Source organism: Rhyacophila brunnea, unplaced genomic scaffold (assembly GCF_057557595.1).
Source record: "Rhyacophila brunnea isolate RB1 unplaced genomic scaffold, BYU_Rbru_1.0 scaffold_7, whole genome shotgun sequence".
In the NCBI taxonomy this organism is placed as follows: Eukaryota; Metazoa; Arthropoda; class Insecta; order Trichoptera; family Rhyacophilidae; genus Rhyacophila; species Rhyacophila brunnea.
The window spans coordinates 23,212,251-23,226,875 of record NW_028233339.1 but is presented as its reverse complement, the minus strand read 5'-3'; the positions used below and the strand labels follow the sequence as shown (position 1 = coordinate 23,226,875).

The 14,625-nt window shown below is 31.5% G+C and overlaps 2 protein-coding genes across 3 annotated transcripts in view; one reads left to right on the top strand and one right to left on the bottom strand.

The window, feature by feature from the left end:
* Positions 1-1,087: 1,087 nt before the first annotated feature.
* On the bottom strand, positions 1,088-8,057 carry HINT1 (histidine triad nucleotide binding protein 1). The gene is made up of 3 exons (XM_085957367.1): positions 7,928-8,057; positions 7,468-7,579; positions 1,088-1,618 (listed from the first exon to the last, which is right to left on the bottom strand). The coding sequence occupies exons 1-3, from the start codon at positions 8,042-8,044 to the stop codon at positions 1,461-1,463; spliced, it is 387 nt and encodes a 128-aa protein (XP_085813493.1). The 5' UTR covers positions 8,045-8,057; the 3' UTR covers positions 1,088-1,460.
* Positions 8,058-10,234: 2,177 nt separating this feature from the next.
* The window catches only part of baz (par-3 family cell polarity regulator), a 143,879-nt gene continuing 139,488 nt past the window's right edge, over positions 10,235-14,625 (top strand). For both annotated transcript variants that reach the window (XM_085957492.1, XM_085957487.1), the window contains exon 1: positions 10,235-10,838. In XM_085957492.1, coding sequence (XP_085813618.1) covers positions 10,719-10,838 — 120 coding nt within the window. In that variant the 5' untranslated portion in view covers positions 10,235-10,718. The remainder of the gene's footprint in view (positions 10,839-14,625) is intronic.

The window sequence follows — 14,625 nt, the reverse complement described above, 5'->3', positions numbered from 1 at the left end:
GATAAAATTAAATTCATAAAAACTTTCAAAGAGATTATTGAGCTATTTGGGACCAAAATTTATTCACAATGCGCAAAAATAGCATAACATAATATCTTTAGTATATTTTGAGACTATTTATACTTCAACAATAAAAATGTAAAATAATAACAAATGAAATTTATTTATAATGTTGACTGCAAAATGTTAATTTACATAAATAACATTTAAATGTGAAAAATAAAAATAACTATGATTACTTATTTGTTTTTTAATGTTTCTTGGTTAAATAATTCAATAATTTTGTATGAATACAAATCAAAAAACCATGTTTAAAGAACATAATGCCGTTTGAAATTATTGCACAAAGTTTCATTTCAATTTAAAAACCTTTTCATTTATCAATAGATTAAGTCATTCGAATCATGCACAAAAAAAATACCTCCTCGAATGATCATGCTCGCTTCTATTATAACAACGTTCACAAATGACGTCCGCTGGACGGAAACGTAGATTTTTAGCCATGATGTCAGAGTTAGTCATGATGCATGCGCATAGAAGATGGTGTATAACTAATTAATAGGCACAGACTCATGTTTGTAATCAGTTATACATAAATATCTGAATGTAAATTAAGCCAGATCTCATTCATGAAATTTGTGATATATTCCCTTACTTAATAAAATAAAAAAAAAGATTCTACCGAATGAGAATGAAATTAATAATTAACTTATAACCATTTTTCAGTTTCACAAAAATGTGAATTGAACTGCAAACGTCCAGCAATATACAATTATTTATGTTAAAAAAAGTCCGGCATGTAAAAATTTATTTTATAACTTCATAGCGTTGTCTACTTATTAGTTATTGCTGAATTTAAATTCAATACCAATTAGTAGGGTGGACATGTGTTAACGTTTCCGTTTATGAGGCTGTAGGTCTTGGGTTCGAATCCCAGGTCTAAAAAATTCGTTTTTTCCCAACGTTTGCTTTGACCCAGACCATGGAACCAATAGGTTGACCAAGTAGCTAACATACATTTTTCCTGCAAATCTAGAAATCTCTTCATGAGTTGGCGAGGATTGTAGAGCCGATGAAAATAATAAGTAGTTGGGTGGTGTTTGATTTATAATTAAAAAATCCATTATAATAATAGAAACATTTTTAATAATCAAAAAAACCAAACCAAAAAAGAAATATGAGATAATTATTTATTCAAATAACAATACATCATCATCCTGGCTAGTAAAATTTAACTAATACATCAGTAAATGGTTTTTCAAATAATGTAATGCAAAAGAATGTAAACTAATCTAACATTAGCATGTTATAATAGCGAACTGATTTTAAATTCTCCATTGAGACACAGTATATTGTTTAACTGCATTAATAATAATACTAGTCAGGTTGATGAAATTGTTATGTATTGACATATAAACCATTTTAATATGTATTCATTTCAAATATGGGCGACAATTTTTTTATCCTGGCGGCCACTGCAATTGTCTTCCTCCGAGGACATGAAGATGAAGATGATAGACTGACTGAGCCCCGCACCGTCCGTCATTCACAACCAATCTAAAGCCATCATTTAAGCCTTGGTCTTTAGCCACTTTCCTAGCAACCACCATCAGATGTCCTGAAATAATTTTAAGCAAAAATTATTTGAAGTATTGGTAATTGTCATAATAACTGGTGAAACACATTTGCGGACATGACGTCCATTGACGTCCTGTACTGTGGAACGGAATACGGCACGACATTTATAGAAGTCGTATTTTGGATTAAAACAAAATGCTCCCTGCTACTTGTGTCACGGTGCGAACATAATTCCATTAGTGATAGTGTTGTATCTCAAGACTTAACTCATTTCTATATATCTAAATTGAGAATTTAAAGAATAAAAATTTTAATATGTGTCGTATCACTAACATTGTATTAGCTAACATGTGTCCGCGAATGTGTTAAGTACAAAGTACTCAATTTTTGTGTTTTTTTTTTGATTGAAAAATTGATGAAAAGATTACAAGATGTTATTTTAAAAATAAATGTAATAAAAAAAGTATAGCAAATATTGTTTGTTTTATCATTCACATGTTTTTATTATTATAATTATAGCAAATAAATTATGTGGCCAAAAAAATTAACACAGTGTCACATCACTAACATGTGTCCGCGAATGTGTTAACAATAATTATTAACTAGGCCCATTTCGGAAACAATAAAAGCAACCAGCATTACAAGTCCTGTAAATTACACAGACATTATTATTACATTAAGTCGATAGGGTTTTGAATTTTATTATAGATAAATCTAGCAATGTTTTTTGCGTTACCAGTGGGTCTGCAGCATTGATATACTACTGGATGAATCATATGCTTCTTAAAATGACGTCAGATTTTTAACGACTCGGCCAGTGTTAAAACTTACTTTTTTAATATCAGCGGACTTAACTCGATATAAGCTCACTTAATATTTGTCTCGAAAACGACCTGGCAATAATTATGAGTATGCCCGATCTAGCTTGCATCTTACTCTAACTAATAGTCAGCGCATGACGACTTGCTCTGTCCGCTCAGACATGAATTTTTGGTAGCTTGCAAGCTTTGGGTTGCAGACACGCTTTGGGTTGCAGCACCCTTAGGGTCACTATTCCAAGAACGCAAATTTAGTTTTACAGCCAGGGCAATACGGGTGAAATTCGGGAATCCATGTTAACGGTCTTAACACATTATACCTACAAGGAAATATTATAAGACGATATTCATGATATCTTCTTTTGTGGTACATTTTTAAAATGACACTTGTATGGGAACTCCTCATCTAGTCAGTGGCGAAGGCTCCATACTAAGCGATTATTTAAAGCCTACCTTCTAAGAAAACTATATCTTCAAGTATTTATTTCAAATTTAAATACAATAAACATAAATAAAAATATGGAATATTTTAAAATATTAAGAGTCATCTATGGTGTGAATTTGAATGTAGATTGGCCCGACTGTTTAAATTAGTCAAGTTTAGAATCAAACAAAAAATTACAAGCGAGTAGCGACATCTGTTTTTGTTCTTTGAATGACGATGATTGACATCATAATCGAAAATTGTTTTCTATACTTATGATGACTCATCTCTTCAAGCAAGTCTACAAATTTTGTCGCGTTTCGGAAGCGCTCGAGAGACCCGCTTCTAACTCTTTTTGCAAATTTTATTGTCTATGCCTGCCGCTTTAAAAAATAATAAATAAATAAGATGATTTAAAAAAATAATGTCTATTGGGTTCAATCAGATATAATTATTATTTGTTTTGAAAAATAACAAATAATTGTATCTCTTGATAATTATTTAGATTAGTTCAGTCATAGACAAACATAATTTATATCGTTTTAATTCAGTCAGATTGTTGTTCAAAACATGGTAGTATAGTTTTATTTTGTGAGACATATTAGTGATTTATTGTGTTCTGAATGTGGATAGATTATCTTGCTTTGTACCCTAAGTCATTCGTCAGTGCTTTAAATACAAATTATTTATAAAAATGTCTAGTTTTCCAATTGAAATTGGTCATTGTTGTAGTACAGATCAAATTTTAAAAATATCGTTTTCGAGTTTGACGTTTTTGTGTCCACAATACTCAAAATCAAACTAGATTATCGAATCTTTCAATTATAGCTATTGAAAAAGAATTATTAATTAAATTAAAACGTGGGCAAACATTTTATAATGTTTTAAAAAAAATTCTGCAGAAAAACAGACGAATTGACTTAGAGTACAAATGATCATTTATAGTAAGCCTTTATATTAATTACCTACTGAAATATCTTGAAGTGTTTTGAATGGCAAAATGACAACAATGGCTTTTTTCAAAGCCACCAATGATATATTTTTGGGCGTATGTTACGTGTATGAATGTTTATGAAAATACAGAATTTAAACTTATCGCTGAATTTTATACCGTCGGTGAGCTATTGAAATTTCAACGATTCAGTGTGTCATTGTCATTAGTGTGCACATATTATTATTCATCAGTACTAATATCGCAAGTATTATCTTCTTATTTCCTGTAAGTATACCTTACAAGTGTGCTATTTTTCTCTGATCTCTACAGCCTACCTCTTCCCAAAAGTCACCCTTCGCCACTGCATCTAGTAGTATATCAATGGTCTGCAGGCTCATAATGAACTTGACAGATATGTAAAGCAGCATTCTAAGTAATGGTTAATAATGCAGAACTATAGTTTGAAAAACGGCAACGAATAGAAAATTGGACGTCCAAAACCATGTCATTCAGGGTTACACAAGAGATTTACTGAAACAAACATATTTTGGAACAATCAAACCTAATGTCGATAAAAATTATTAAGAAGTATTTGTTTCCATTGATTTGATTTACAAAAATGCATGACTATTCGTCACGCAACATAAAAGACAATATGTTTAAAAGAGGTCTAGTTCAGGAAATTTAACTCACTGTAAGCACTAAGAATTCAAGTGTGAAGATTGATACCTCACCAGATTGCAGTGGCAGTCATAGTTATTTGTTTTTATTGAACTAAGAATACTATTTGCAGATGGTGTCGGTTAGTTTTTAATATTCAATTAAGCACTGCCTACCTAAACCATAATAGTTTAGGTATGCTATGGGCGATCCGACAAAAATAGTCCACACATTTTCAGTTATACTTATTTGTTTTCATTGAATTAAGAATAATAATATTTAATATTACAGATGGTGTTGGTAAGTTTTATTAAATTCATTAAGCCCAGCCTAACCAAACCATAGATGATAAAAAATATTCTTCTACTTATCTATAAAATATCTAAAATTATGATAAAACTAATCATGTGTTAAGTAATGGCATAATTTTAGATATTTTATAGATAAACAAATATTGTCTGACTATAATCTACTATACTATAGCTTGAATTAAGCATGGTTTGTCAAAATATATTTTCATGAACAGAAATCATAAGTTTAGAATGGCATTGTGCATGTCAATTTTTTCAAGATTTTCATTGCATTTGCGCATTTAAAACAGCCGGAAAAAAGGATAGTAAAAAAGGTAGGTATTTACCAAACAAATTTGCTTACAATATGAGACTATAAATGAAAGGGCACGATATTCTAAGTCTGCCCAAAGTCGGCACTATGCCTTAAGACGTCACTGATCTCAGGAAAGGATTTATTGTTATAAAATATAGTACATTTATAGTTACACAAATTCAAAAATCTTGAATATCGCTGATCCAACGAACTCAAGATAAATAGGCTCTGTTTCTGAAAGCCTACCGAGGATTAATGTAAACGTCATCAGTGTCTATACCTGAAACCATCCATCACCACTTTTTGAGCAGACAACCATGGCAAAACTGCTATTGTAAGTGTAGACAATAAGTACAAATATAAAAATCATTTACAATGAATAAAATTCGCCGTTTTCAAAGATTAGTGTAGCATAATAGAGTTTGTCAAAGCATTTCATAAAATTGAAATAAATAAATTGTAACATTTGACACGAAGACACTCATAAGACACGTGTAAAAACGCTCTAAACAGGCGAAAATAAGGAACATTGTTCAAAATAATGTTATAAGTAAAAATATTTATATAAAATTTAGCCGTGTTAACTAAACAATATTGTTATTATTTTAGATAATTCTGACTCAAATTTATCAATTAAATAGGATATACGAGTGAAAATGGCTTGGATGCCTTTTATTTAAATCAATTTTACTCTTTGATTAGTGATTTTATAAAATATATCCCTATCCGTATTCATTTAAATATATAATAAATAAAACTGGCTCCATTAATTCGTACCTACCTAGTATTTACAATGATAAAAATGATAATGTAATAATTACAAGATAAAAAGAACTTTTTATATACCACGTTTTTAAATTTTCTGTTGAATTATATAAACTTGACAATTCTATGTATTAAAAACTCTTTATTGTACTTGATAGAAATACTGAATAAATATAGAATATTGAAATATCATTTTGACATTTCATATTGATTTCCATAGTAACGCATGTATATATTAATAATTTAGTTGCTAGGACCCACTTAGCAACCAACAATAATAACTTTCCATACAAAACAGAATTAACTGAAAATGAATTAAATTCTACTTAAAAATGGCTAAAAGTATTAAAAGAATGAATTGTCGTTGTGTTCTGATATATTCTAAAAGTTTTAAATGTCTAGCTAGTAGGTAAGTTAGTTAAAAATCTTCAATCGTTCAATACAAATCTTGGACAAACAAGAAAAAATTTATACTGGACACAAAAAAAAAAATCTGTACCAGACAAACAAGAATACGAGCTAATAAAAACGTGGTAAAAATATCTAGTCATTTGATTCCAAAACAAGTCTTGACAAAACAACCCACATCACTATTCAAATTATTATATTATTGTGTTATTATTTCAGATATTTAAATGTGTTGAAGTTGACTTGAAAATGCATATTTAGTTAATAAGGTATGGGAATGAAAATGGCTCGGATGCCTCGTACATAAATCTACATTAATTTTTTACTGTCGACTTCGCATAATTTCTTCGTAAGTAGTCAGTCTATTTTATTCTAAAAATATAATGAATAGAACTAGGTACTCAACTATCCGCATGATAGTAATTGAATTTTAAAATAACGAACAAAATATAGTGTCAATGTTAAAAAAGTTTATTGTCACTTGATTATAAGGCAAATTATTAGCCCCACAAAAACATTTCGCACCACAAACAAATGGCAGGGTCAATACAGCCTCGATAAAAGGGCTCACACCACTATTTTATAATACTATAATATTAACCACAATACGCAATATCGTCGTTGAAACTAGAAAATTGTGTAACTCCGTTTTAATCGAAAATTGACTTTGAATGCCATCTAGTGGCCGTTGATAATATCTATCCGTCTTGCAAATTTTGTAATTCCAGAAAAATTGTATCATTGTTAAATCATGGATGATTTCACTCCAAAACCATACATTTGTATAGGAAACCATAATGTTTTTTGTCTCTCCTGTAAAGTAGTGTTTTTGGAGTTACACAATTTTCTAGTTTCAACGACGATATGTATAATTTATTTAGGCATATTGTGATAATTAATACTTAATGTATAATATTTCACTGTTCTCTGTGACCGTACTTATTGTCTACGCTTATAATAGCGGTTTTGGCATGGTTATCTATGCTCAAAAAGTGGTGATTGGATGGTTTCAGGTATAGACACTGATGACATTTATATTAATCCTCGGTAGGCTTTCAGTAAACAGAGTCGATAAATTTTGTTATTTATAAATTTCCCGATTTCGATAGTGTAAATGGATAGATATCTAAACTGTCACATTCGCCAGTCACTTGATTTATGAGTAATAATAATTTATCCGTATAGGTCTCGGAATTACGATTAATATAATGTGAGCTAGACAAACTTATAATTTTTACTTTCTAATATTGAGGTGTTTGTATTAACGTTCATACCTAAGAGCTGCTCATCAGAATCCTCAGCCTTTGAAAGCTGTTCAATCGGTTTCCGAGGTATGACAAGGAAATGCACGGGAGCTTGGGCACTTATATCATGAAAGGCCACACACTGAAAATAACGTAACATAATATTATTTAACAATAATAAACTTATTAAGCTCGTTGCTTAATTACGAACTGTGAAGGGGGATAAATAAAAGAAACACTAATGATTAGATTCAACAGGATACTTGAGTCAGGTGGTACTCTAGCCGATCACTTTGCTAGTTCAAAAATGTTTAATCTCAGTAAAGTCACCCGGCATTTAATATCATACAATACTAGTGAATAATTCATACAGACAATATTAATAATAGGAACATGATATTTGTAACCTAATTTACAGGATTTTTGATCATTCGATTTTTTGTGATCTTGATTATGGCAGTAATTATGTGTATTTAAAATAAAAGTATACCTGGTCATCTTCGTAGATAAAATTACACGGAATCTCTTTCCGTAATATCTTCCCGAATATCGTATCTCCTCCTGAGCCGGCGACCGCAACTTGCGCTTTCTCGACTTCGTTCGCCATTTTTTTGAAAAGTGACGTTTCAACCAGTGTTGCCATATTTTTCTATGCTGACTATAGTACAAAGGCGCAAAAATTATACTATTTCTGTAAAAAATTTAGTACAGGAACATTTTTCGGCTCGAATCCTTAAAAATTATAGTATTTTGGCATATTCGGCGTAAAATTATAGTATTTTAAATTTTTTGCAGAATCAAAATTATAGTATTGTACTAAAATTATAGTACGGTTGGCAACACTGGTTTCAACACAGAGTTACCAAATATAAAATTTGTGACTGTGAAGTATAATTTTAATTATTATAAATTTAGTCTTTTCAGAAAGACAGATTTCAAACAATTTAAAACTAATTTATAATATTATATATTAAATAAAACTAATATATTATTATTTGCAAAACATATAAATCTTCTATTTAGATAGCTAGTTCAAAATTATTATACCTATCCAAGGTATGATAGATACAAAATTTTGAAATAGATTATAGATATTATAGTAATAAATGGCTATTTATAATAATATGTACCTACTTTCGAATAACAAAATACTACTCTCTTTCTACTTTATTATTTATTCTATTATGTAGCATAGTTTTGTTTTTGTGATAGCATAATATGACGTAATAAATAATATTTAATATTATTTTATCATTTCATTACTTATTTATGTACATTCAATTCAATCTTCCATTAAATAATAACAAAAATTGCGCTACTATCAATACCTCTTAATAATAATTATTGTATACCTACTAGGTATATCAACTTATTTGTTTTCCCACCTGCCATATTTGAATTCAAAGTTTAACGGTCGTTCGGATTGTGGAAGGTCGTTTATTAGTATGATACTGCATACTGTAAGTAAATCATTTCCATGTATAAAATAAAAAGTTTGTAGAGTTTATAGGGTCTGTATTTTATTCTTTGCTGCTAGACTCGATTGGTACCTTTGTGGTAAACCTCAAAAGAGTGCAGCTCTGAACTTTACTCATATCTTATTGTTGTATTTCGTTGGTTGGTATGGCAACATTGAGCTAACAAAAAAGGTGATAAAATACTTTGAACACGCGTCAAAACGTAAATACTAAAATAATTACAGATTAAAATAATATAAGTAGTAACACTATTTAATAGTATTTTGGTTAATGTAATTATATTATTAATTTGTTGATATTTAATTTAATGAATCGACCGGAAATTGTGTTGATTGACGACACGTGTAATCCTTTTTGTAGTAAAAGGTAGGTAGGTATATACTGAGTTAGGTTTTTATTGATAGGTAGTAAACTATGTATATTATACTTATATTATACTGTGTAAAATTAACCATCATAGTAATTAATAATGATGTGTATTGCGACACACTAAAAAAGCAATCACCCTTTAATGCGGTTAATCGTCTAGTAATGAATGGCTGCAACGACAATATGACGAATCTAGTATGTAGCTACATATTATTGAACTATTTAACGTGTTCACTTGGTGAAAACTATAATATTATGATGCCTTAAGTGATGAAGCCGTGAAAATTGGATACACCCTTCGAGCAACGTTCCTTTTTTTTTTACATATTGTATGTGCGGATGACCAACGTAGGTAATGGCGTAACTATGGGTTGGTGTCACTAGTCACCCGGTGTGTTAAACTTTCACCCCCCCCCCCCACAAACACACACATACAATTTTCACTGAAACTTATATTTTAAGGTATTTAATAATTTCAGTGATTTTATATAATAATAGCACTAACAACGATTGTACATGTGATGAATTCGTGCATTCGAGCAAAACTAAAATCTGGCAAAGGAAACTTTCTTTTACAATATTTTTATGTGAGGACTGTGCGGAGGATGAAGACATGTGTGGGGACACACTTTGGTAGGTTACACATTTACAGGGAACATTGCCTTCAAGTACATGAGTGCTAAATTAATTAATCATGTAAAGTATATTTTATACACAGCAATTAATATTTCATATAATTCCATTATGAATTTTGATATTATTATTCTACAATAATTAATTTTGATGATTGACATAAAATCATCGATAATATATACATACCTTCCACACAAATAACGAGATTATTATTGAGGAACGCGCCTGTACAATGTTACTACGAATGGATTTACGGCAAAGGCGCGCATGACGCCACCGTTGATGTTGATTGGTGAAAAAACCGGTACGCGCACTTTAGTTTAGTGGGGGCACAAACAGAAACAACTTTGAAACAAAAATTATTATGGTGAGTGTAGCTGTAGTGGTTTGCGAGATATTCGATTTGTTGCTCCGTCGTAATGTCGAAACTCAATCAAAACATTCACGTGTAAGCTTTTTTTCTATTTTATTGATAGGCTGTGAAGTGATAGTGCATACCTCCTCTACCTCCCGTTAATTCTCAAACTCGATATTAAGTGCTACCTGAGAAATGTCACAACCACTGCTTGTTGTGCTCTCTTTTCTAATAAGTGTTATGTGTTCTGTTTTACCTGTCAAAAAAACCGAAGTCAGTAACAGGTAATGAAGTGTTCAGTGAAGATTTTAGTGTAGTTTAATAAGTGATTTAAACATGTCAGTGAGGATCAGTTGAATTAAAGTTATCGCAGGTGTCGAGATTGTTTGCAATTGGCTTTGTTCGGAATGTGATTCACGCTGTGAGGTTCAGTGTCTTGAAATATTATGAAGGTGACTGTATGCTTCGGTGACGTTCGGGTGCTGGTGCCATGCGGCCAAGGAGATCTACTGGTCAGAGACTTGGTCAGAGAAGCGACCAATCGATATCGAAAAGCCACCGGAAAAGTGAGTAACGCTATAATAAAATTATTCAACCTCTGGTTATGTCTATTTCACTAAAGTGGTTCTTCTCAAATTGTTATGACATGTATAAAAACCCTGTTCACGTCTACACGTTTCTATTACTATGCAAACAGGTATGCTCGAGTTGTAAATATTCTGAGCACGTAACGCTTCTTTGTCTTTTTTAAATTCCTGCAGTGGGCTCTGGCGCGAAGAGACTTCGTCGATCGAATTATCAAGAGGTTCACGCGAATAAAAATTGTCCTCCTCGTCCATGGGAACGAAATATCCAACGAAATCGAGAGTTTTGTCGGTGGTGAGAAGAGAAGTTGCTCCGTACTTGCTCTGTCGTCGTAGTTTGTTTGTGTTGGCGCACACCTGCATGTCGATTGTCAGTCAGTAAGTACGAACGAAGGTAGGTACCCACGTAGAAAACTTTTTCTCGGCGCCGCTCAATCGATGTGGGTGAAGCCATACAAATATTAAAATACCAAGGCAGTGTTTTGCCATTCGAACGGAGCCTCGTGAGCGAAATGTCGCAATTACGTATTTAATCCTATGCAAAAATAATAACTTCGAAAATACGACCCCCTAAACAAACTAAATTCCATTTAGTTTAACTTCACGAATATGTATATACCTACTTACTACAGATAAAGCAACCCTTTGGCTATGATTATGATATTGCACCTTCCCAGTAATCCCAGTGTTATTACTGTTATTAGGTTTACCATGCTAATGAAGACATTACGTATTAGCTGAGCTTTAATAAAGAGCTCATATATTTACCTGTCAACATTTTTTCGTTATAGGTACCTACTAATAGTTGCTAAATAAGATGTACATTTTCCTACAGATGTATATAGGATAAGTAGCTAAGTACATTATTAAAGAAAACCTATTTTCTAAGTATAGGTGGGTGGAGCTTTTCTTTCTGAAACTGCAGCTGAATAATATCTACTATTGGGCCAATGGTTAAATTACCTGCATGTCATTTCACATTGCAGATTTGTTTGTTGGAAGCTTCACACGTTTACTCGGAGAGTTTTACTAGGGCCGTACTGAAAAAAATACATTATTGTGTCTGTACAATGAACCATCGTTATGTAGACAAACAATCACGTAAAATCGTAAATTACCAAACCTAAGCAAGGCGTACCTAGTTGTTGCTATTTTATTTTTATATTTGCAAACAGTATAGGTAGGTAGGTACCTACTTACCTATTCAATGTTGCCACCGCAGAGGTTATCACATTTACTACCTATAAGCTACCATTTTAACTGTACTTACGAACGTTGTTCTGAAATTACTATTAGTGTTGTAGTACAAAAAGTTCGTAATTATAACTCATCTACTACAGTACCTAACTCTTTTGTGAATGTGGATTTTACGTATTAAATTGGGTTTGTCGTTTGCAACATGCAATATTACTTAATAATTAGTGAAGTTAATTGAAACAGCAAGCCTCATATAAATTATACCTTGCTAAATGATAGGTAGGTACTTAATTAATTATTATAATCTAGTTTTCCTGTATGTACCATACATACCATGTCATTGAGTGTACAGTGTACGTGTACACCGATGTTCCTTATGATCGGGTATGTGCCTATGAATTATTAAATTTAATCTAATCGTTGATCAAATACAATTAATGAAATTTCTCCAGATAAGTAGGTACATGCGTACTTCCTCTTTGGGTACCTATATTTGTTTTTATTGTAGTTATTTTATACAAAAATGTTTCTCAAGTAAGTACTTAGGTATTTTTATATTTTAATAATGAATGATCAATGGTGCAGTTAATACCTATCCTTTTTCAATAATCCTTTAAAAGCTTTACTTAGGTACATGTTATGGAACTATGGTTCCAAATGTAAGATGTTACAGGAATGGATAATACATATTCAGTTATGCGAAGAAAGAAAACATAAATAGAAATTAAAAAAATATTTATTAACCTCGTCGGTTGAAAAAAAATATGTTTTGTTGGCCAAACGAAATATTATATTACCTATGTAAATAAAAAAAAAACAAAATTAATAAATATTCGAAAAAAGAATGCGGAAATCGGTTTGGTTCAAATAATATTGTATAAGAATAAGAACTCGCGGGCATTTTGATTCTGCAGTTTATTGAATGACGAATGCAAATGTGAAGGTATCGTATCGGGACGACTTTCTTGGACATGAATGTACCAGTACAAGGCGGCTGATAAATAAATGGACCACTTTTGCTTTTACAATAAATTATTTTCTGATCGCGAGTTTTCTGCCACGGCAGCTACAGCTGCTACCTTTCGCTGGACTTAATTTGCTGTTTGCATATTAATTTATTTTCTGTTACTCACGTGCATATTGCTATTTTGAATTTCAATGGTCTTTTGGGTCATTTTATGTAAGGGCATATGTAACACAGATATATATCTGATTATATAATTGAATATGCAGTATAATAATATATGTATTTAATTTCAATTTGAAAATGAGTGGTATATTTTACATGGATTTAATACATTTCGTGTTGCGTAAGTCACAGTTTAATTACATTTATTATAAATTCCACAAACAGCAGAATACCTAGCTCCTAATGTTTAGACGTTTAGGGCTTCAAGTATGCTTACAATATACAAAATACAGATATTCTTTGCAAAATAATCGTCCATTTTTTACCTATCATGAGCCAGTAAAACCAGTCACGGGGTAGGTACCTATCAAATCATGTCTTCTGATATAATAATATTTACTAGTAATAATAAATTGAAACATACACTATTAATGTTCCGCTGTGGGATACTCCACGAAAGAGAGATCTGAAGCTCATCTATGTACGAAGAATAGGTATACTTATAAGAATAAAATTCATTACCTACATAGTTATTAAATTAAAACCTGATAGGTGTGAACAGATAATTGGCATGCTTGGATTAGTATGCTCGGTGAATTTATTTTAATTGTGCGCCAGTTCTATCTAGTACATAATAATATGTGAATCAATAAATAATTATTGATTGTATATTGTATGTAAATAATGTCTCAGCCGTGCGATAGCAAGCCATTGACAATGTCGCATAAATTTCTCAGCCACCTTGTATTTATCATCTGAGTGGGCGATATCGCGGCTCGGCTTGTCGAGGTTAGGTAGCGTCTAGCTTAGCTATGCTCACAAGATCGGAATGTAGAGTTACCTATACCATAGATTGCTAACCTTTGACCCGTGAGCGCAAATGCCACATTTCAAAAGGTGCCTTAATAGTGATTATTATATTATTATATAGACAAAAGCATCACGCGATCGAACACGGTGAGGTGCATTCTGAGGGAAGGGAATGACGACACTGGCCATGTGTTATTTCTCAAACCGTCATACCTACATAAGTGATGTAAATAATGGAACGATGGACACACAGCCAAGGGTTCTAATCACAGATTATATTAATTATGTAGAAATGTGAAACCCACTCGCCGTGGACTAACGTTTTGGAGCCAGATTCGGTTTATTACTTTATGATGGTCAGGCCATACATAGAAATCGTACATACGTAATATGTGTATATTACTTATAATATAACATTACATATTTTAAACTTTAAAGGATTTAAGAGTAGTTGATGCGTCTTATTTAAAATATATCCATTTTTGAAAAAAATGTGTTTTATTTTTGGTTGAACAACATTGACGTCGGAAAAATTGGGTGCTGTCTTCGGAGTCCCAACGGATTTTTGTAAGTGCCTATTTACTTTGTTGTCAAGAGTGCATAAGAGTAGACAATTCTTGTTGCAAAGCGCTA

What these genes read in the sequence shown, in the direction of transcription:
- HINT1 (XM_085957367.1), bottom strand. Translation starts at nt 8,044, where the DNA reads ATGGCGAACGAAGTCGAGAAAGCGCAAGTTGCGGTCGCCGGCTCAGGA. An exon ending in TTATCTACGAAGATGACCAG is followed by an intron (nt 7,580 to 7,927) that starts GTATACTTTTAT and finishes CGTTATTTTCAG; the next exon opens with TGTGTGGCCTTTCATGATAT. An exon ending in TTCTGATGAGCAGCTCTTAG is followed by an intron (nt 1,619 to 7,467) that starts GTATGAACGTTA and finishes AAATTATTTCAG; the next exon opens with GACATCTGATGGTGGTTGCT.